This window comes from Pipra filicauda, unplaced genomic scaffold, assembly GCF_003945595.2.
Source record: "Pipra filicauda isolate LSUMZ 115617 unplaced genomic scaffold, ASM394559v2 scaffold196_size3971931_pilon, whole genome shotgun sequence".
Lineage (NCBI taxonomy): Eukaryota > Metazoa > Chordata > Aves > Passeriformes > Pipridae > Pipra > Pipra filicauda.
In genome coordinates, this window is record NW_024104305.1 from 642279 (window position 1) to 665245 (window position 22967).

Consider the following 22967-nt stretch of genomic DNA (forward strand, 5'->3'; position numbering starts at 1 on the left):
AAAAATCCCTATGTTACCAACACTGTTTCCAACCCAAATCCCAAACATAGCCCCATACTAGAAAAATGCTTTAGCTGAAAAAAGGCATGTCAATTCACTTACACACTACCTTTGTTTAAATAAATTGGGTTTTCTTTAAGGAATAAGGTGAAAACTAAGTCAGTTCACACTCAAGTTTTAACTATGGATAATTGTCATTAAGATTTCCATGTTTCTACTTGATCTCTGGGCTTAAGTATGATGTTATGAAGAATGTGTCCACTCATGGTCTTCACAGTCCAACGTAGGCATGTAGAATGTCTAACTGTAGTAATGAGTTATTGCAAGCAATTCTACCTTAAAAAAACTAAACAAATAAAAAACAAAACCCCACCATTTTCTTCCTTCTATACACCACACGATTGCTTGCCCTAGACACTGAAGGCATTTACTGATAATTGATTGATGACACAGTATCTATTTTTGCAATATTCTCTGGCTTGACAATGAATAGGAATACATGGCTAAATGCAAAAGAATAAGGTTTTTGTTTATTGATTTTGCAGATATTTGAGAGAATGCCATTGCCTTGTAACTGGCCCTGTTTTGGTAAAATGAATACACCTGTTAAATTAATTAACAGAGAATTTGTTGGTTTTTTGAATTGTGTTGCAATTTTCTATCTTGTTCCCAGGATGAAACTGTATGACTATTGCACTCAGCAGCCTTGGAAAAGTTTATTTCAATACATCTTCTTTTCCTGTTTGAAGAACTGTGCTTTGACTCCTAGGTTTTTAGAGTGGTGTTTCGTGGTTTGTTTTTTTTTTCCTCTTAAAAGCAAAGCTATCATAACACAGAGGGACACATTTGATCAAAGAAAGCCACCTTCCCCTTCAGAATAGGCTATCTGAAAAGCATATACCAAGTAGAACAGATTCTGACAGCATCTAGTGCTGTACTTGGCCCCTAATTATCAGTTTATTAATATTTTATCCATTTTACCAATTGGTCACAGGAAAAAAGGTAGTGGAAGGTACCAGATTGTGGTCAAATGCTAAACAGCCTTTTATGAAGCTTGTTATCAATTTTCAATTGTCAAGGTCAGTTTACAGGAGTAGGAGGCCCTCAGTTCTTGTTTGTCCAGTTAAATATGCGTCTCAGATACTCATAGGGCAAAAATTTAAGTGGGGTTTTCCCATAAGCAGTAATTTACTCTTGGGCAATGTGTTATCTCAGTGGTCACATTTTCTGTGATATTGAAAGAGTTCATAGTTAGCTATAGCTACCTGTCAGCTGCACCATAAATGAGAGATGGATTCTATTTTTCTAATCTTTTTCCTTGGCCACCTTAAAAGCACAACCTTAACAAAGAAGAGGAGATAGACAAAAGCTGTTCATATATTATATAAACTGTTTATAAGGCACTGAATTGCTCACATGAAAGGCACTACATAACTGCAAAGTGTCACCTATTTTTATAATATTAATGCATGCATGCCCTGCAAGTACACAATATTAACATGATGAAAGTATGAACCCCCCCACAGCTAAATCCTTAACTTTCCTGCTTTCTTTACATCTTTGTAAAGATTATAATTTTTACATCTCAGGTAAGGAAATACAGGTACTAGGAGAAGGACTTCGATGATCCTTATAGGTCCCTTCCACCTCAGGATAGTCTATGATTCTATGACTTATTCTTTTATTTTCCTAGGTTACAAGGAGTAGGTGGGCAAGGGAATTTCTTTTACTCCTTCTTTTACTTTGCGTGGGCTAGAAGGGCAAGCTTACAGCCTATTAAGTGAAGCACAATCCACTTAACAGAGTCCTATCAAACTGTAATGCTTGTTAGAAAGAACACACTTTCCAGATGAGTCTCAGAACCAATAAAACAAGCTCATTATTCACTGCTGTTTAATGATGTTTCTTCTATGTTTGGTCTGTTACAAGCTTTTCGTCTCTAGCTTTCTCTACATCCCTCAAAGTCCTGTCAGCTCTGATAGTTAAACTGAAGTTTAACATTTTCAGTCATCAGCTATGAATGTTTGCAGAGAAGTTCTATTTGTTCAATTTCATCATCCATGTCTTTAAAGGTAGATTTTATGTTGCCAAGAATGCATTTACAGAGTGTATTTCAGACATGACAAAGGTTTTTATTAGGAAAGAATTTTTAAAGCATCAAGTTTCAAATTGATAATTTTATTTATTTAATTTATATTTATAAAGCAATATATTATGTCTTAAAAAGATATGTGCTGCCTAAGTAGCATTATTAAAATGCTATAATTGCCCTTAGGAAACTTAAAACAATCCAAGATATGGTATTGCCTCCAGGAAAATGAGCAAACGTCAAAGAGGATAAAGTATGATATTAAATGGGATTTGGAATAGCACTTTATACCTGTTGAACACTGATAAGTAATGATGCCAGAATTACTGACTCTAAAGGCTTCTTTCTATGAAAAACCTCACTACTCTTCTCTTTTTCAGTACAAATAAGAGAGTCCTAAATCATGTAGTTTCATTCCCACCTCTGTTCTACTTAGCCTCTACATTTAGTTTTAATTTTCACAGATAAGTACTTTCAATTAGTCTGTGACAAGCAGATTGTTGATGTATTTCCTCATTGTCAGACTTTTTGGCTTTTGATCCTTTGCACAATACTGGAAAATCCCAGAGACAGCATATAAGATCTATACAAATAAATTCTGAAACATGAAGTAAAAGCAGCCTCTTGGAATACTGCCTCTGGCACTGATTCAGCACCACTTTTGTGGGAAACCTGTATTTTAAAACTACTTCAATTAAACTTTGTTTTGAAACTAAAAGTGTTTAACATGGACAAAGCTAGTGTAGTGAAACAGTTTTCTGAAGACATATGGTTCCACATTATTTGAAAGTTCATCCAAGTCTCGTCCAATTCATATGTAAATATAAGGCAAAAGTTCTTTATGTTTATTTCATTTTGCAGATAGCAGCATTGTTTTTATTAATTTACTTTTAAGCTTCTCATGTTAGCCATCAAGAATAGAATCAGTTAAAAATGTATTTTGATAGCATTTTCATCCAATCTTAGAATCTTTTTAAAAACACTAGTCAATCTGTTATTTATTTATAGACCATTAGCAAGGAACTTTAGATCTGCATTTTTTTACTGAGAGGCAAAAAAAAATGAAAGAATAAAGAATTGAACTGAGATGCTTTTAAACTTTCAGTAATGAAATCAGAAGAACCAAACCAAACCAAAGACACTGGCATTCACAAATAGACAGAGAAAAATAAAGTAACTGAGCTGGAATTCCCTTCCTATTTCTAATTTGAAAAAGCAATTCTAGTTTCAACAACCATCCCTTTGTTTTTACAACTGCCTCTTACAGCATCCATCTTCATGCACCTAACTGGCTTTATTCTTCCGATTTTCAGGGTGGAAAAAAAACCCAACCAAAAACCAAAAATGAAACTTTTAAAAACAGAAATATACAAGAGCTATTTCCACAATCATGAAAAATGTTAAACTGTTCTAAAGAATGAGACCCTGGTGATGCACAGGGTCTGTATAACAAAGATGAGGAAATGCATGTATCATGTAGCCAAAACTATTTTACAGAGAAAATAAACAAATGAAACGTAAGAAAAACCCTGGTGTCCAGAATCTATAGATCCTCCTTAGGGTTTTATAAAAAAACAGACAAGTTTGTGTCCCCACCAGCCACCCTCCTCCCAGACACACCCACACATTCTTTATTTTAGATCCTTAGATATCCATTTTGTAACATCAATGAATTACTCCGCCTAAGTTTTATAGCAATCTGTTTATTTTATAAGACTTTCATAAATTATCCTGTTATCACAATCTCAGCTTCGTAAAGATCGTTTCACAGAGCCTGGCTCTCCAGATACCTGCTTTAAATACTGTACTCTATGGTTTTAGAGAGACAAGGAAGGAAAAAAAATACCCATTCAAGCAGAGCACTTGGTTATCATATATTACAACAGTCTCTTAAACACTGTTCTTAAGTGGCATGATGACAAATCTTCTTTCCAAGTGGTTCTAAGGTAAACAAAGTTCCAAGTTAAGAAAACTGATGCACTACTAGCATTGCTCAGATACACCACACTGCTTTTTAAAGCAGGTGGGCACATGATCTACACAGGCCTCCACTCCACTGAATGTTTTCCTTCAGATGCAGAAAATCCTGACAGTGTGGACTCTCATTGCCACAAAATGAATGGAGAATGGAAAAGGAAATATTTGAAAGATGCATGTTATCTACCTGAAACCTGCAGGCCATAAATTACTACAGGCAGCCACTGCAATAGCTTAATCATTTGTGTTAAAATATAACCCCTCACTTCCCCACTAAAACCCACTAGTCCAGAGCACTGTTCTATGCGAAACAGAATTAAGGAAAAGTTTCACAAGTCACTGAGAGGACTTTCATCATCACAATTCCAGATCTCAAAACTCCAGGGATGCCTGGAGGTGGGCAGGGCTTATCTCAAAATCAGCAAAAGTAAACAAACAAAAGACATTAGAATAGCATGGTCCAGTAAACAGAGAGTATAAAAGGAAACAAATGAGAAGGGAAGAACTGCTAAAAGAATAATGACATCAACTGCAAAGAGCTATTATTTTGACTTGTAAATGAGGAAAAAACCCAACAAAAGTAGCCATTATTGATGAAGAGAAAAAAAATACTATTGTGACAGAAAAATATTGAGGATGCTGACATATAACTTTCATATCTATAGATATTTCATCTTAATTTGAGAGTATATAAAATACTGACAACATATTCAGTATTGAGTATCAACATTGAGTATCAGATGAGCAGATTTCTGAAATGAATCTGATACCAGGTTAAAAGGGCTAACAACATTTTTCTGTTTAATCTCAGCAATATAACACATGCTGTTTATACTTTCAGATGATCATCAATGCTCCCTTCATACACAGAAAAGCATCCAGATCTACAAGCAGAACATTTTTGACCTAAGGAACTCCTTAGGTATGAGAATATTCTTTCATTCTGAACAAGCACCCTCTCTTTGCAAAAGACTCATAAGAAGATAGATCAGTGGGAATCTACTCTAAAAAGATTAGTAGAGGACTAGTGTAGATTTCTATATAAAAGTATGTTTATTGGGAAAATATTTCAGTAGAGAAAACCAGTCAGACTATGGGGAGAATATAAGAAAAATGTTTATATTTGTGAGCAATGTAACAACTAACTCCATAAATCAACACCCTTAAGAAATAAACACAAGATATTCTGAAAACACTTACAGGTTACATAATAAGAAAAAACCGACTATTTCCTGTTTTACTGTTCTAAACATTAATAAACAATCATAATAACACTGAAATAATGGAACAGAGACTATTGTATAAGTTGTGGAAGTATTTTAGATCAATTCTTACTGTAAAATATTACATTTGGTAATCAAGAATCACCTCAAAACTCAATACAAGATTTGATTTTTACTGTATAAGAATAATACCTGTGGCTGTGAATGATTTTCAAGTCACAAGAGCCCTCTCCTCCCACACAGAGAACATATTAATCTTTTTATCTTTCATGACTAATTTCTACAATCACTGTAGCTAACATAATGCTTATAGTCTAGTAAAGTCTGTTGTTAAGATAAAGTATCTCATTGTTTGGAAGCAAATTTTGATCTTGGGGTCTTATTCTCAAGCAAGCAAGCAAGAATGGAATTAACAAGTAGTTTAAACAACATCATAAAAGAGCTTCACTAAAGTTTCCATCTTGAATAACATAAACATGAATATAAGCTTATGAAAATATTTGAAAACCAGGAACTGCACCACCTGGTCCTAAACTATAACTTAAATAGTTAAAACTTTACAAATAGAAAAGTAACACAACAATTTTGAAGATGACTATAAATGAAGATGATTTGTATAAACTAAGAGTTTATACAAGAAAGCAAGGAACACACTTGAGATCAGGTTTTTTTGAACTAAGGACACCTAGAATTGTCAAATATGTTCCATTACCACATATACATAAATAAATAGTAATATTTCATAAAAATAAGTATTATTAAAGCCTTGCCACTACAGGACTAGTAGAACATCTCTATCTCCCACCAAGGCACTGGTGTTTCACAACAACTACAAAATTTACTCCATAAAAGACTTCAAGAAACAACACTAAATGTTATCTCTAAACCAAAGATTTTTCCTACCTCAAATTAGGCCTAGTAAAGAAGCAGAAACTACATCTATGACACCTCTTCCATTCCCAAGACATAAAAATCTACCAGCTGCTGTTTAGGCAGTTCAGTCACTGTTGTTCTGTACACCTGGAGTTTTACTCAGCTGTGTAGATTTGTGTTAAGCATTACTTAATCTGATGCTGAATTTTCTTTGCAACTGTGTCTTGTTGGGAGACTATGGTGGTGACATAATTTATTGCTTGTTTTTAGACTTCAAAGCCTTTAAAGATTGCAAAATTGGATAAGTTTTTTGAAGCTGTAGAAGTCAAGGTAATTTGGTTTTGTTATAAATTTAAGTACTGTAATTTGCATTTTTTTCTAGATTTTCTAAGAATAGTTCTGGATTACATGTTTCTAGGTGGGGTATCTGTTATAGTGAAATCTAGATAAACAACACTTATAAGAAGAAAAGGGTTTTAATGAGAGCAAATAGATTCCTTAAAGCAAAGAAGCCCTGTTCTTGTCATGTAGTATGTGGAAAGTGCCTTATTTTTAATTTTTTGGGGGTCTTTTTGTGTCAATTTGCTGTTGATGAAGGAAGAGAATGTATTTTGCACAAAGCATTTCAATACCTCTTGTGCTACAGAATCTGGGTGGATATCTGTAAATACTTTAATCATAGCTTACAGCTTAGGGCAGACCTCAGAAGCAATTAAATATTCAGGTGGGGAGGCAAATGCTGAAGAGGTCTAAGTCATTCCCAGCTGGATTTGCTTTAGCTAGCTCAATGCTAATGTAGGTATTTTAAGTTCTGTACTGCTGATGTACTTTGAAGAATAGTTACTGACTGGCAGAATGCTTTTGAGGGTAATATAGAATATTTCTGTTTCAACTGATATTTTATATGTTTTAGACCTTTAGAAGACAGATATCCTAGAACTTTTCAAACCACTCAGTACTTTTCTAGGTCTTACATTGTTATCTGGGCTGCTCAAAAATTGTTCTGACTAGTGACAAAATATTCACTGTAAGATACCTAATTTTCTGCTAGTAGAACTAGTAAGTCAGACACTGAATTCTGAAAAAATGTAGTTGTTCTTGAAATTAAACTAATTATTTTCTTTTGGATTTAAACCCTAGGATTCTAATTGGAAGTTCTTCTATCAAAGTTTACTTATTTTCCACTTGTAGTATAAATCTGCTTTGGTCAAGTTTAGTCATTCAAACCATAACACTTACTGTTTTACTTTCAGCTGTGTACAGCTATGAACATCCAAGGAACTTTACATTTAAGAGGCTTTCCTAGTCAAATAACCTTCAAATAGACACTTTGCCCTTACACTACTTCTTTGTTTATAATAAGGTTCTGCAACTTGGTTATCTTTAGCTTCCTAAGAAGGGTATCAGCATAAGGGAGGATTCTAGCTCAATCTTGTATAGACTGAGGACTTTGTAAAGTTTAGCTCCAAAAAAAAGCTATGAAAAGGGAAGAAAGACAGTTATTAAAGATTATTTGGATCAAGGATAAAATGTGAAGCATAGAAAAACAATAACATGCTAAAAGGTCAGAAATGCCTAAACAGTTTCTTTTGAAGGCCTTTTATTCTGGTGTAGACCAATTGGATGATCTCATGGCCACCAGTGTTTGATGCAGCCTGAATATCAGCTGTGCTTATTACTGGGCTGAACAACTTTTTGAGTGCTGGGCAAAATAAGAACTTAGTGCTTTTCTTGTCACCGTTAAACTACTGTTATTCCATCATGACTTTATGACTTCTGGTTATTTTCTTCCCAGCTGAGAAAAAAAAAATCCCAATTGCTCTCTACTTTTATCACACTTACCACACAGAATTCCAAAAATAGTATTTGCAGTAGCTATGTTATTGAAACTGTCTTTTCTGGGAAAAATCAGAACAACTGAAGCCTGGTTTCTGCAGATTTTATTGCTATATGCAAATGTACAGGCTATGGCAGCGCTAGCTCATGCTCTTTTCTTCATGTCTTGTTCAGCAAGTTTTGCAAGAGCCAAATGGCTCACTCTTACACCTCACAGACCAGGTAGCTGTTCAGCCTGTTCTATAGCCCTTCTTTTGGTAATACAAATAATATCCCTTTCTACTTTCTACCTATTCAGAAACCTCTACAAAAAGTTCAATATCTTTTACATATTTTTTCCTATGGCCAGTTTCTTCAGAAAAAAGTAAATATTCCAAATACGCTCCAAAGATTTTTTTCCCACAGGTATTACAAACCAGAAATCCAGCCTAAAGAAACAGTTGTCTAAGTAAAGTCCTTTAGAAAACTGGATTATTTTCATTATCAAAATACAAGACAATGGCCTACTAGTATTGTATAATTGGTGTTTTGCTTTTAACCATATAAAACTCCCATTTACAGAAAATGTTTCTCAAAGTGGCACAAACAGAAGGCATTCTTCGCTTGCTCTGCAATATGTCAGTGGCTTTAAACAGGCTTGTCTTTTTCCACTGCATCACATTAACTTTTTACTGGATATATTTAGGATATGCCACAAAACTCCCTTTCAGCTCCAGAAAGAAGGAAAGTGATGTGCCCCGGTGATTCTGTGAAACTGTTTAGAAGTAGCGTTATCATATATAAAATCCACTACAGATTTTTCTGCGTGCTTTCTTATCTTTCAAAGGAAAGAACCTCCTCCTTTCCCCGAGATTCAAAGACTTTGGAGTATCACCCAAACAGCGCTCAAGTGTTTGCCGTCTCTTAAGCACTGAACGAGCCTTAGTTTTTGCCCCCTTGGCCCCGCAGCAGCGCTCACCGAAGGGCTCTGTGCCCGCCCCGCACGGCCCGGCCCGCAGAGGAATCGCCGCCCGTGCTGTGTGCGAGTGACCTCTTGAGCCAAGGCAGCGTCACTACAGACAGGACAAGCGGCAGGTTTGCATCGACTTCCACAATGAGTAGTTTTTGAGGTACAGATGCCATATTTTTCCCCTCTTGAAGATCCAAAATGAAATGGAGACTAAAGGGTAAATTTGTTTTCAGTGGAAACTTTGGGAAAATAATTTTTTATTATTCACTAATATGTCTTCTTTGAGTTGCCAGATGGAGAATAATTGCTAAGTAAAACTAGTTCAAGGGTGGACTGTGAAAGTGTATTAAAAAATTGTCAGGGAGCTTTGCAAGAGACTGAGAAGTTGGCACGAAGCCGACTTGCTGAAATTCAGCAGTTGTTGTATCCACAGCCATAGCACTGCATCCACAGACAAAGCAGTTATGGGTTTCAAAAGGGAAATAAGATAAAAGTTACAAATTAATTTATACTGATGTGATTACTTAAAAATATACTTGATTTTAAGATAATCTACTATTTCATCAGCAATGCTTCTCATGATTCACTTTGCTCAGTGATTAAGATTTGCATTCTTATTTTATGATTCTGCAAGAATTAAGATTCAGAAAAGCAGAGTTTACATTAAAAATCTGAGATTTCTTGTAAACATAGCAGTCTCAGAAATGAATATAACAATGATGTAAAAGACCTAAGCAAAAAAAGCTCCACAGCCTGTACACAGTTTCCTAGTTCAGTTGGTATTTAGGTACATTTCTGGAGTCATATCACTGAAGTGAAGACTGATATTCTACCAGATAAAATAAGAGCAATAAGATACTGAACCATTACAACAGCGTATCTTTGCTATTTAAACACTGCAACCTCACTGACGTTGTCAAACTCACCTTAACTGTCTATGCTGTATTTCATAAATCAAACACACAACTTCTAATCCATTCTGAACAGAACTTTACTTGTACCAATGCCAGGAAACACAGAGTACATGAGCCTGATAGCACCAATGAGGGTTTTTTGCTGTGTTATGAAAGTAAATTCCTGTTGACCCTAGATTCTATGCAGTGTATGTTTAATAATTCTTTCTGGGTTTTTTGAGTTCCTCTATGTTTATTGTTGCCTATTCTAGGATCATTTTAACCCTAAAAAATGCATTTTGTAACTCAGTAGGACTGAAATATATATTCAAGCATAATAGACTCATGGTGGCAAAAACATCCAAACCAACAGAGCATTTCATTCTCGTAAAGTAGTAATGTTTACAGACTGACTCTCAGTACCTTAATAGCCTTATTAGTTACTTGATGAGAGGTACCCTATAAAAAACACTGTATGTCTCTTGCTTTCTTAGTAAGAAACTTTGTAGGAAAGATTGCTGTTCAAGTTGTGGAAGTATGGATATTAAAAATGTTTAAATAACTAAATATAATATAAATATAATATAAATATAATATAAATATAAAAATAATATAAATATAAATATAATATAAATATAAATAAATATAATAAATATAATATTAATAAATAAATAAATAATGTTTAAAGAACTAAGTTCTTTGAGGAAATATGTATCATGGTAAACTCTCACCTGTAAGAAAGACTGTTTAGGTTTCTTTCTTTCTAGGTACATTACCTGTGTATGTGAGTTGGCAGAGCAGTTCTTTCTCCCTGTGCCATCTATTGGCATAGAGATGGGGGAATGGGTGGGATTCACCTCACCTTTTATAACAAACTGATAATGAGGTTTTAATCTGAAGACTAAAAGTTCTTATCAATGTGACTAAGTGACTAAGTGGTAGATGACTTAGATGGCTAAGTGACTTTTGGTAGATGTGCTTTTCTCTAGTGAGTGCTGACGGAGTCTAGGGTGACTTATGTTAAGTATCTAATCTACAGATGGGTAAGGTGAAAAGTTCTTTAGTATTAATTAATAGTAATTACTTTTTTTTTCCTTAAGAGTGGTCCCTCTGACTGTTCCTAGTACTCTATTTTGCAACTCAAAAGTATCAGTAACAGTATGTCAGCTGTCATATCATAGAGTTGATAAGGTTGGAAAAGACCTCTAATATCAGCGAGTCCAACCATTCACCCAGCACCACTCTATTTACCGCTAAACCATATTCCCAAATGCCACATCCACATACCTTTTGAACACCTACAGGAACAGTGATTCCACCACTTCCCTGGGAAATTCGTTGCAATGCCTGACCACTATTTCAGTGAAGAAATGTTTCCTAATATCCAATCCAAATCCAATCCCTGATGATCTTGAGGCCATTTCCTCTTATCCTCTCATTTGTTACCTGGAAGAAGAGACTAACACCCACCTCACTAAGGCATCCTTTCCAGTAGTTGTAGAGAGCAATAAGGTGCTCCCTGAGCCTCCTTTTCTCCAAGCTAAACAACACCAGCTCCCTCAGCCACTCCTCACAAGATTTGTTCTCTAGTCCTTTCACCAGCTTTGTTGCCCTTCTCTGGACACAGTCCAGCATCTCATTGTCTTTCCAGCAGTGAGGGGACCAAAACTGAACATAAAATTCAAGGTGTGGCCTCACTAATGCTGAGTACAGGGGGATGATCACTACTGATCCTGGTCCTGCTGGTCACACTATTTCTGATACAATCCAGTATACCATTGGCCTTCTAGGCCACCTGGGCACACTGCTGGATCATGTTCAGCAGCTGTCGACCAGCACTCACAGGTCATTTTCTGCCAGGCAGCTTTCCAGCCACTCTGCCCCAAGCCTGTAGCACTGCAGGGGGTTGTTGTGACCCAAGGGCAGGACCCAACATTTGGTCTTATTAAACCTCATACAATTGGCCTCAGGCCATTGATCCAGCCTGTCCAGATCCCGTTTTAGAGCTTTCCTACCCACAAGCTGATCAACACTCCCACCCAACTTGATGTTTGCCAAGTTGCTGAGGTTGCATATGATCCCTTGGTCCAGATCATTGACAAAGGTGTTCAACAGGACTGGTCCCAGTACTGAGCCCTGGGGAGCATTTTTTGTGACCAGCTGTGAGAAAGATGTAACTCCATTCCCCACCACTCTCTGCACCCAGCCGTCCAGCCCGTTTTTACCCAGCGAAGTGCGCACCTGCTCAACCACCCACATAGACTCGCTTGTGTCTAGGTGGCACAGCAGATTGCTGACCGCGTCCTCCTGGATTATGGGTGTTTCATTTTGCTCCCTGTCCCTGTTTTCCAGTTTAGGGAGCTGAGTACCCAGAGAAAAAATGATCTTGCTGTGAAAGACTGATGGCATTACATACATCAGCCTTTTCCTCATCCTTTGTCACTATGTTTCCCTCTGCATCCAATAAAGGTTGAAGATCAAAGGATAGATACTGCCTAACCCCAGAACAACAACAACCACAAAAGAAATACTAGAAGGTAAGAACTTTTGCTGCCCTAATGTCCAAATCAGTTACACTGGTAGCTGCAACATCTAGTGTGAAGGAAGGAAGACTCTAAGAGAAGAAACAGAGAGAGAGATGGAGGAATCTGTCTGTCATAATTGTGTGACTTCTACAATTTCCCTTTCCTGCTTCATGAAAGTCTGAAGAAGAACAAACAACTGGAATTCTTTTGCACCCATGACTGTCATTCTTGTCTTTTTCTTTTCCCCAGTAAATATTAAAAAAACTCTAAAAAATAAACAACTATAATGACATGACATGTCTCTCATATTGCTCGATGGGCATTAGAATTTAGGCATTACAATTATATTTTTTGGGTAAACTTCCTGACCTGTTGGCAAGATTTGTGGTGTAAGTCCCTTGTTTAGCATACTTATATCTACAGCTTGTCTTGGTTTAGAAGATCAGTTGGCTTCATTTTGTAGGACAATCTACATAAGCTTGAGTACGTAACCAATGTACTCAAGTGCTGTGGTACAACTTTTTCCACTTTTTATACAAGAACAATTGAATAGACTTGATGCCTCTATAAATGATGTTTTGACCCTGTAAAAATTTCAGTGTCTCAATATTCAGCTTCTCTTGAATACACTGAAGACTCAGATAAGGATATAGGCAATGCTGTTGTCTTGAACAATCACAAACAAGAGTTTCTGGAGATATTTTCTACAAAGTAACTTTCACCTTGAAATGAAAGCATATATAAGCACATATAGCTATAACATGACATTTCAAAGCTGTACTTTTTTAATCTACTTGACTTCACAGCAAAAGATACAAAAAAAGCACACAAGTGTTACAAGAAAGTGCTTCCTACATTCTTTTAAGGAAATGTTGAGAACTTTTAAAGAGTTATGTTGTCTTCGGATGTAGCTAAAGAACCTTACAGCAAGTTCTGAATGTAGAACTACAAATTCTGTCCTGTCCAAACATGAATTTTTGGACAAAATATTCCTTAGAAAATATTAAGTGTTACTTTAAACCAAAATAGCTTGTGAGGTACTATATAAACTAGAGGTATAATGTATCTCTATGTGTGATAAGCCATAATATTAGCATTAAGGCTCAGACCTCTGAGGTACCAAACACTATCTATGCACTGCTTAATTTTAGAAGGAAAGGAAGACAGTGGAAAGCATTGAGTTATTCATTATAAAAACAAAACAAATAAAACAGACAAACTTACGCAGCAGTTAGTTGTAGCTTTTGTCATTGAACAAAAGCAAATGCACATAAATGTCATGATAAAGTATTAGAAGAGGTTTTGAATAGCAGATCATCTTAATGTCTTGGAAATGTCTTACACAATAGGATACTTGGCTAGATTCAGAAAATTTCAGATTATAGTATAGACCCCAAATCCCATTGCTATGGGTCTTGGAGACATTCTAATTAACTGGCAGTAAAAAGTGTATCAGCTGCCTGAGATATGCTCTTCAGAGGCAAGTTGTGAATTCTTTTACCTAGATTAATGAGGTAACAGTCACACAGAATGCTGCTAGAGCCAATTCTTTTTCTAATTTTGCCATGTGGCTCTTGAATCAAGCAGAAATTAATTTCTCAAGCAGATAACAATGAAACACTCCAGAGAAGAAAAGCCATCAGAATCTGTTATTCATGTGCTTTGTAAAACTGCATGATCTTGCATGACTACCCCTAAGCAGGTTCACTGTGATACCTGACCTTAGGTATCTTCCACAATCAGATGATGATATCTGGTGACTTAGCACTTACCTGACATCAGGGACTGGGTTGCCTGCAACTCTGCACTCCAGTAATACTTTGTTTCCTTCAGCAACTTCCTGGCTCCGGAGCTTCTGAGTGAATTGAGGTGGTGAAAATTCATTCTCTTCCATGTTGATAAAGGGCCGGCAAAGGGTCATTTTGCTCTGAGTGATGCTGCCCCTTTCAGAAAAGTGTTCTCCATTCAGATGAACTCCACGTAATTTTGCCTCGGGGTCAACCTCTTCATGTGGTTTGTCAAACTCATGGTTCACCAACGTACTTAAAGCTGGTTGTTTCTTGTTAGGAGACAGGTATCCACTGTCTGGAGAAGAAGAGTCCCCATCAGGACTTCGGCCTCTTGTCTGTGCTGCCTGTCTAAATATAGATGACAATTCTTCTATAAATGTGGCAGCTTTGTCACACATCTTGTTCCTGAATGGAACTTCTTCCTGGGATGTTGATTCAGACTTTGGGCTTGTCTTAGGCATATATGGACCATCTTTCTCTGAATGTTTCAGTCTTCTGATGAAGCTGGGACTAGCAGTTAGAAAAGGTGTTTGCCTCCTAGAAACTGTGACAAAACTATCTGCTGTCTGAGATGTGGTGGATTGCTCTTTCTGATTACTTGGGAGAATGTGACTTGCAGCAGATGAAGTCAGACTACTTGCTTGAGGCCTCTGTAAAGCATCTTGCTCATGCAGTTTGCTGTCCCTGAAAGAAGGTATTTCTGAAGGGCTAGAAAGAGAAGTGTTGAGATAATGAGTAAAGTCTGGTGCTGCATTCTGATCCTCTTTCATGGAACTGGCTATGGCTTCTCGAGCTATGTCAAGGCTCTTACATATCTCCTCCTGCGTAAGGAAGGCAGAAAGTTCATTTGAAAATTCACCATTCTGTATGTCTGACAGGGAATCATAGAAAAAGTCATGATAAGATGAAGCTTCTGACATATTTTCAGATATTCCTTATTGGTGCCTCTCTCTGCACAGTAAATCTCCTTCAGCATTTAAGAAAGAGGCAAGGCCTGGCCACAGCTTCTGTCTTGCATCCTGGAAGACACAAGTACAGTTCCTTAATGAAAAAACTTCTCAATTAAAAAAGGCCCAGTTATATCCTTGATTCCATAAGCCGGACACAAAACTGAGAGATGAGCAGAACCCAATGGTGCATGAAATACTTACCATAAACCTTGGTTTCTATTAGGATGGGTTGAGGCTGCAAGTTGTCTAGGTGGAAATGAGAACACTTAAGAGTCATTTTTCTCATGCATTTTCCCTCAGAAGTATGAAGACATTCTTTGTCTGTGCACTGCCTAGCACAAGCTCAATTCCACTGGACCAATATGTATATAGAATCATATAATAGAATCATAGAATCAAGCAGGTTGGAAAAGACCTCTGAAATCAGCAAGTCCAACCCTTGATCCAACACTGCTGTGGTTACTAGACCATGACACTAAGTGCCACATACAGTCTTATCTTAAAAATGTCCAGGGGAGGGAGAATCCACCACCTTCCTGGGCAGCCCATTCCAATGTCTGATTACTCTCTCGGTAAAAAATTTCTTCCTAATATCCAACCTAAACCTCCCCTGGCACAGTTTAAGACTGTGCCCTCCTGTCCTGCTGGTTGCCTGGGAGAAGAGGCCAATCTCCATGTGGCTACAACCTCCTTTCAGGTAACTAGAGAGTGATGAGGTGTCCCCTGAGCCTTCTCTTCTCCAGGCTGAACAGCCCCAGCTCTCTCAGACTCTCCTCATAGGACTTGTGCTTGAGTCCCTTCACCAGCCTTGTTGCTCTTCTCTGGACCTGCTCCAGCACCTCGACATCCTTCCTAAACTGAGGGGCCCAGAACTGGACACAGTACTCCAGGTGTGGCCCCACCAGTGCTGAGTACGGAGGAAGAATCACTTCCCTGGTCCTGTTGGCCACACTGTTCCTGATACAGGCCAGGATGCCATTGGTCTTCTTGGCCACCTGGGCACACTGCTGGCTCATGTTCAGCTTCCTGTCAATCCAAACTCCCAGGTCCCTTTCTGCCTGGCTTCTCTCCAGCCACTCTGTCCCCAGACTGTAGCGCTGCAGGGGGTTGTTGAGGCCAAAGTGGAGGACCCAGCACTTGGCCTTGTTGAACCTCATCCTGTTGGAATCAGACCATCTCTCCAGCTTGTCCAGGTCCCTCTGAAGAGCCCTCCTGCCTTCCAGCAGATTGACACTCCCCTCCCAACTTAGTGTCATCTGCAAATTTGCTAATGGTGGACTCAATCCCCTCATCCAGATCATCAATAAAGATATTAAACAGAGCTGGGCCCAACACTGATCTCTGGGGGACACCACTAGTGACCGGCCGCCAACTGGATGCGACACAGTTCACCACCACGCTCTGGGTCCGGCCCTTCAGCCAGTTCCTGATCCAGCACAGGGTGCCCCTGTCCAAGCCATGGGCTGACAGCTTTTCCAGGAGTATGTTATGGGAGACTGTGTCAAAGGCTTTGCTGAAGTCCAGATAGACACATCCACAGCCTTCCCCTCATCCACCAGGCGGGTCACCTGATCATAAAAGGAGATCAGGTTGGTCAGACAGGACCCGCCCTTCCTAAACCTGTGCTGTCTGGCTCTGATCCATTGTCCATCCTGTAGGTGTTGTGTGATTGCACTTAGGATGATCTGCTCCATAACCTTGCCAGGTAGTTTCCCAGGTCCTCCTTGCAGCCCTTTTTGTGGATTGGCGTGACATTCGCCAACAGTTGTTATTATGTTGTTATTTCACATCAATGCTATTACACTTAATTTTTTTCTGGTTTTAGCCTTATGAAAATTTGGGGAATATATTTACTTTTCTCTTTTCCATAGCACTGCCTTACTGACAGTAAACTCTCAAATTCTGAGAGAAAAAGTGTTCTAGTTGAAACCATTATGAGGATCTACACAAGGATATTTGGATTAGAAATTCCAAGTAATCCTTTCTGAATAATGTTGATAATGTGTTTAATATTTTACTTATTGTGCTAATGTTTTTAAGTTGTTACCAATTTAGTAGCGCTTTCCTCAACTCTGACAAATGGAATATCAAGATACCTTATGCTAAAAGTAAAACACTGAAGAAATAGATTTCACAACCCATATATCATCCTGCACAATGTAAATGTATAATGTATAATTTGTACCAGTTTCACAAACTACAGAAATATGTATACATCTCCAGTTTCCCAACATGATTTTAGAATCAGGATGGACATTCTCTGCCTCTTTAAAGTCAGCAAGAAACAAAACATCAGGAAAACCATTCTTTTCCCAAGGGAAGGCTCTGCCTGAAAATCTCCTTGTAGAAATTTGATTGTCTAGCTGGTCACTAAGTAGTGGCTGATCTAATCTTAAATGTAATCATTGTTTCTGCAAAGCATTTAATTAAGTTTAACATCAGTGGTTTCAATAACTCTTGAAAATTCTCTTATTTTTATGATAATTTCTATGAGGTCAATTTTGCATAAGATTTTTTTAAAAAGTATATTTTCTCTTAATTGTCCAAAATATTTCTTCACTGATAGATAGGTGGCTTGACAGTCATGCGATGCACTCGGATATATTTTACATCAGCTTGTGCAAGCTCCAATTACCTTTAGTCACTTCACCAGGGCTTACCCGGCATGTAGTCATTAACTGACTGATAGATTATTGCAATTCTTGGCCTGGTACATGCATCTCTCGATATGCCTGTTTGTCTTGCCAACAGATTACAGCCTAACACATAAAAAAGAAGTATAAGAAAACCAAAGCGTTTTAGGATTTGATATATGTTTTTATAGAATACAGTGATAAGCTTATTATTTGTGGGATTGCATCTTTCTTTCCTTTTATCTGTGTTTGCAGAACAACAAATTTAGCAACCATACCAATCTCTTGTCAACAAAATCTAAAAAAGTATATACAGTATAACTGACTACCACATAACAGCTTTAAAGAATGAATCTGAGAAGTGCAGCAAACAGTTGGTCAAGAGGCTCAGCTGTTAAGGCATAAACTGGATGAATGCCAGGGAACCAAGTGTTAAACATGGATAGCTTCTGTCTCCTTAATCTTAGTTGTTTTTTAAAACTTGAACAAAACTTTGTTCATTCAAATGAACAAAGGTGCTAGTTTACTATTTGGACAACTTGTAAATATCTGTGCTTCAAATTATATCTTTATTTAAATCTCATACATATCAGATTCTAGCTTGTTCACATAGCAATGTGACACATTACATACTCAGATAAACTTCAACTTCCAACACCAAGCTACTCTGCTGTTACAATGGGCTATGGGTAGGAGGACAATTTTACTTATTGTTAGTCACATGACACGATGATTAAAAGTAATGTATTATAAATTAACATATCTCTTCCTAATACTCAATTTTATAATTAGAAAAATGTAATGGCTACATATGTTATAATTTTCAAAGCCCACTGCCTAAATTTAGGTAAATCAGTCTGCAGCTGGGTATTTATATAAAGTCAATGAATTTTAACTTGTGCTGGTTATAGGCAATTTCTAATGCTGATCAGCCTTCTTAGGGAGAAACGTCTAGTGCCTAAAAATGTTTTAATACATCTAGCTTTAGACAGCTGAATGGAAGCTTCCAGTATAAAGACATTTTTCAACCACACTGTAATACATGAAACCACTATTCTTTTAGTGCAACTTGTAAGCACAGTGAACTGGAGGTGAAGTATCGCTAACCCTATCAAGTAGCATATAAGATCATAATTAGAAATTTCAAATGCTATTTCTAGCTTCTCCGAGTTAGACTACAATGTATTTATAACAGTTTTCATCATCATTACTCCTTAAGTAACCTGAAAAGCCATACACTGTATCATTTAAAGACACAAACATAAAATACAGTGTTACATGCAGATCAGTGTTTACCTGTACTTCCCACATTTTTACATACAGACTATTTATAGAGTCCTATTACTCCAAAACAAACCCACATTTTTATATCATGAAGTTTAAATATTTTTTCAAAAACCAATATAGATTCTCTAAGGAATAATATGGTAAATAGTAAATTCAAAAGGTACTGAATTACAATTTTCAGGAAAAAATTGAATAATTAATCAAATCAAGGTTTTGAAGGGATGTATAATAAAATATGGAAAAACATAGAAAATCAAAGAACTCATTTCAAGAAAAGTATAAGAATCCTGAATTTGTAGAACCTGTCCCATGAGAAATAATTACTTAATATGACCCAAAGCCTATCTGTTCAAAAGAATCAAACGAAAGAAGAGATGTATTTAGTAAGATTTTTTAAAACAAAAAAAAAGGCAAATATTTTTTTCTCTGAATTTTGAAATCTTGCAAAATTACTCCCCAAAGTACAATAATTACATTTAGCAGAAAATATAAAACAGACCTTATAATGAGCAGGCCAATATGCAGAGTCTTAGGTATATTTAATAGCAGGTAAAGTTGTTTTTCTCCTTTGCTATCTAAGTAGGCTTAAAGTTCCTCCAGCTATTCACTAAAGATTGCTTTGTCCTCAGTAAGCATCGAGAAGACTGTGGCCTGTGCGTTACATCTGTCCTCTGTGACTATGCATTTCATACCCCACTCATCTATATTTGGTAACTGAACTCATGTTTCAGCAGACTGCCGCTATCTGGAATTCCAGCAGAAGCAATGTTAAGCCTGGAAGTGGCACAAAGATCTGTGCACTTACTACTCATAAATTCAGAGAACTTAGCCATTTTCTTTCTACGTAATTTTATCCTAACAGGTTTTTAATTTTTAATTAAAAAAATTCGGTATTTTCATGAAAATAAATAAAATAATTATCTTTTTCTACTAAAAATAGTTTAAAATTAATAGCTTTCTTGTGTGCCTTAAAATCTTCTAGGAAAGAAAAAATAGAATCATATAATCATTTAGGTTGAAAAGACTTGACATTTTTAGAGTTATCAGTAGAAATAGTACATCTTTTTGTGATGATTGATAGTTATTAATCTGTAACCATGTACTACTCTGTATAAATAAATTAACCTACTTAATTTTCACAGCTCAAATTTGAAATTCTATCATCAGAAAAGAAGTATCTCCCTCAGAAATGAAACACAAAATCCCTGGAAAACATGTATTCTTTGAAAAGGCCCCACAACTCTGACACATTTATTAACCTTGAAACAATGAAAATGTATTTTTGGTTTCTATATTACTGTGTTGTAATGAAATTACCCAAAAGGATTTTATTTCAGATCATTATGCAGTGATTTCAATGTGTCAAATAAGATCAGAATTGTCATTCTGAAAATTTCAGTCTAAAAACTGAAAAAAATTATCTGATAAACACAAAAGTTAATCTGTTTATCTAAGAGCTAATCATTGTACACCTCATTTTCGAACCATCACCTCACAGAGTAAATAAGGGTCCTTTGTCAGGCACCCAGTGTTTCTACTAAATGCACAAGACTTAGCCATTTCGGAATGGGAGTCAAAAATAGCCTGCATATAAACAGTAACAATCTGCCTTGGGCTATCCTCAGCATTTTCTACAGGGAGTGGGTAGATGACATCCTGGTTCTTGGAATTATATGTTTAAATTGTCACTTCTGGGAAGAAAATATATCTGCCTGGAGACACCTGTAGAGATCATTTTTAAAGAAATTCAAAGCGATTTAGCTTTTATGGATACCATAAAAGTTTAGTGTAAATCAGGTATGCCCATTACTTTTTGTACAGCATGATAGAAACACTTGCCCAGAAATTGAAAGACCTTGTTCAGTTTATTCCTATTGGCTTCAAGTGCTAATCAAATATTCTTTGTAACTTGAAAACTTATTAGGGTAAGGTTTTATACAGCTCTATTAAGTTGTGAACAAATTTTCCCAACATCATTCTACTAAGATTTGGGGAATGCTTATAACCTTTGACCTGTACTGAATCTTTTGGAAACTTAATTTTTGAACAAGACTTTCAATTTTTATTGCAAAAATAAACTGTATTCTCCTTTACAAAAATGGTAAAGGCAGTAAATCACTACAAACAAATGCCAAAGGGACTAAAACTTTGGAACAATTACGCATTTTGAAAGATAAATGTGCAACAATATGCAATGATGTAATATTTTAGCAATTACATGTAAAATTTTAAATTAATGATAACATCAAACAGGATAAGGAATATTATGGCTAATATACCCACTCCATTTTCACTACCGATAGATTTGATGGAGCATAGCTGGACTATTCTCCTGAAATGTTAATAATAGTTTCTAATACTAGTCATTCTGAGTCATTCAAAATCTCATGTCATGAACCATAAAGTTTTCTAATCCATCTGATGAAGATGTTACAGAATTCAAAAGATTTTTATTGTTAATTGGGCTAAACCCAAAATATAATAAGTATGGCTCCTTATCCTAGTAATTCATGTACTCACCTGAGAAAGCTGAACACCTTTGTTATGGTTCCTGTTATTCTATATCTTCCTCTAGATAGTAGCAGGATAAAATACAAGGAGACAGGCAATCTTCTTTCCAAGACCTGAAATCAAACACCAGTATGCAAACTTCAAATAGGAATCTGTAAGAACTGCTTCTACTTTAAGCATCAGAGACAGATAAAACGCCCTTTACCAGTTGCCACAGAAACATCCAGCTATTTTGAGTTACTTACAGACATTTTTTTCCACCTCTGAAAGAGCAAAAAAAATAATCTGGTCGCTTGTGCTCAAACAGACTGGGTCAATGTCTTGCTGTATTTTAATGCCATACATAGCTTTAGGGTTTTTTTTGTTTTCCCTTGGTATGCAAAAATGTTTAATTTTGCTTGTAAATATATTGTAAATAGATTTTTTTCATAGCTAGAGCTAATTTATGTTTTTATACAGTGCTTTGGAAGTACCTACCTGTCATGTATGCATGAAAGTGTCAGAGTGAAATAGTCAAGCAGTATCAGTGGTGCTCAAATACCATTTTCCCAAGTTTCTAGAAAAGATTCCCTGAGGATTTTCATAGGAGTGTTATGGCAAAACACGTACACCTTCAGTTTTTGCTAGCAGTTGTACCAGTACTTGGTCTAGAAGAAATACAGCAGTCGTTAAAATGAAACTCTTGAAAGAACAGTAATGATAACTCCCACCTTTCTTTTACAGAATGCATCATCAACAAAGAGACTGAGGGGCTGCAAGTAACAACAGTTCAATAAACTTGAAAATACCACAACTTTCCAGAATTACCACAGCGGAGAGTAGGAAAGGAAACCATAAAACAGGAAGGAAAGCTAATAAGCAACTCACAGAGAACTAAAACCATTTCTTAAACTGGGGAAGAGATAAAGACTTCTGAGACCAAGATCCATGATATCTAAGGTCTTGCTGAAGTCTACCTCAGACTGAGAAACTTGTAAATTCCCTTATCTCAAGACTACTAGAACACTCGTAATACTATTATCTCTCAAATTGCCATCTTTAATTTTTACCAGCCAGATCGGTAAAAACTGAACACATGGACAAATAGCTTCTTGACTGCTGAGTGCCCTCAACATTCCTTAAAATCTCAAAGGAATTTTATTACGAATTTGTACCCCTGTGCACTGTGGTTAATACACTTTTACATCTGGGGCTGTGGAGTGTGGAGTATTTGCAGAACAATGGACAATTTGTGAACAATCCATACAACCAGCTCTGAGGAGTGGTAGGCCTCACTTGACATAACTTTGGAGGTTATTAAAAGAATAGTTTATAATTGCAAGCTGTGTGAAACTGTGTGTTCATAGTTGTAAGATGTGTGAAAACTGTGTGTTTATAGTTGTAAGTTATGGGAAAACTGTGTGTATGTGACTGATAAAAAGAAAGCTGGAA

The 22967-nt window shown here is 36.5% G+C and overlaps 1 protein-coding gene across 5 annotated transcripts in view; it reads right to left on the reverse strand.

Annotated features, from left to right (window-relative positions):
* The window catches only part of PALLD (palladin, cytoskeletal associated protein), a 202143-nt gene extending 180478 nt beyond the window's left edge, over nt 1-21665 (reverse strand). For 3 of the 5 annotated variants that reach the window (XM_039380498.1, XM_039380497.1, XM_039380496.1), the window contains exon 1: nt 14138-15165. In XM_039380498.1, coding sequence (XP_039236432.1) covers nt 14138-15075 — 938 coding nt within the window. In that variant the 5' untranslated portion in view covers nt 15076-15165. Of the gene's footprint in view, nt 1-14137; nt 15175-19524; nt 19629-21545 lie in introns of those variants that run through there. The other 2 variants (XM_027738026.2, XM_027738035.2) reach the window with 2 other exon arrangements.
* Nucleotides 21666-22967: the final 1302 nt, after the last annotated feature.